We start from the raw sequence: 854 nt of genomic DNA, 5'->3' as shown, positions 1-854 counted from the left end.
GGCTTCTTACTTCACACTTAAGAATGGTGATCATCCACATCTCCTTAAATTCTAAGTGAAATTGAATATTTTGGAATTATCATTTTGTTTTAAAATAATTTTATATTCAAAATAATAAAAGAGAATGGTGTATTAAAGAATGATATTAACAATGTATTTTAATTTATTTTAAGAAGTTTTTATTCATTTATTTAATAATATATTTCTTTAGACAAAGAAAACAAACCAAAAAAGAATAAAATATATCCAAAAAACTTGGTTACATTCCTTTAAGCGACAACTGGGAATGCAAATTTGACCTTTTCACCAGTAATGTTCTTGTAAACAGCTGAGTAAATTGGAAGCTTAGCTTTAACTGAATTCTTTAATTTAGCATCATCAACAGCAACAAAGACAGTTTTAGAATTAGCAACTTTCTTATGAGCTAAGGTTACATGAACTCTTTGACCAGCAACTTCAACTGGATATAACATTTCATTCAAATAAGCTTCATGAACAGCCTTTGAAGTTCTTGATCTTGGTTTGTAGTCAGTTTTTCCTGATTGTCCAACTTTCTTAGTGTGAGCAACAACTCTCTTACCAATAATGAAAACTGGTCCATTAAGTTTCTTTTCGAGGGCTTCAATAACTTTTTCGAATGAAGCTCTGCAAATTCTCATCATTCTCAATGGAACAAAGATGACAGTGGCCTTTTTGTCTTTACTGATAGTTATTTTCTTGGCACTAATAACTTTAACTCCCTTAAGTTCTGGAATACCAGCAACAGCTTCTTTAACTAATTTAGAGTAGGCATCAAATCCTGGTTTCTTAACAACAACTTCAGTTGAAACTTGTGCCCTAGCAGCGGATTTAGC

General features: G+C 31.0%; 1 protein-coding gene across 1 annotated transcript in view; it reads right to left on the bottom strand.

Annotated features, from left to right (window-relative positions):
• Nucleotides 1-269: 269 nt before the first annotated feature.
• Nucleotides 270-854, bottom strand: part of ENU1_201520 (40S ribosomal protein S7, putative) — a gene marked incomplete at its 3' end in the record, with an annotated part of 611 nt that continues 26 nt past the window's right edge. The window contains exon 1 of the mRNA XM_008862131.1: nucleotides 270-854. This exon is cut by the window's right edge and continues 26 nt beyond it. Within this exon, the coding sequence (XP_008860353.1) occupies nucleotides 270-662 (393 nt within the window). The 5' untranslated portion in view covers nucleotides 663-854.

The sequence above is a fragment of the Entamoeba nuttalli genome, assembly GCF_000257125.1.
Source record: "Entamoeba nuttalli P19 unplaced genomic scaffold asmbl_9551, whole genome shotgun sequence".
In the NCBI taxonomy this organism is placed as follows: domain Eukaryota; phylum Evosea; order Mastigamoebida; family Endamoebidae; genus Entamoeba; species Entamoeba nuttalli.
This window is presented reverse-complemented; position numbering and strand designations above follow the sequence as displayed.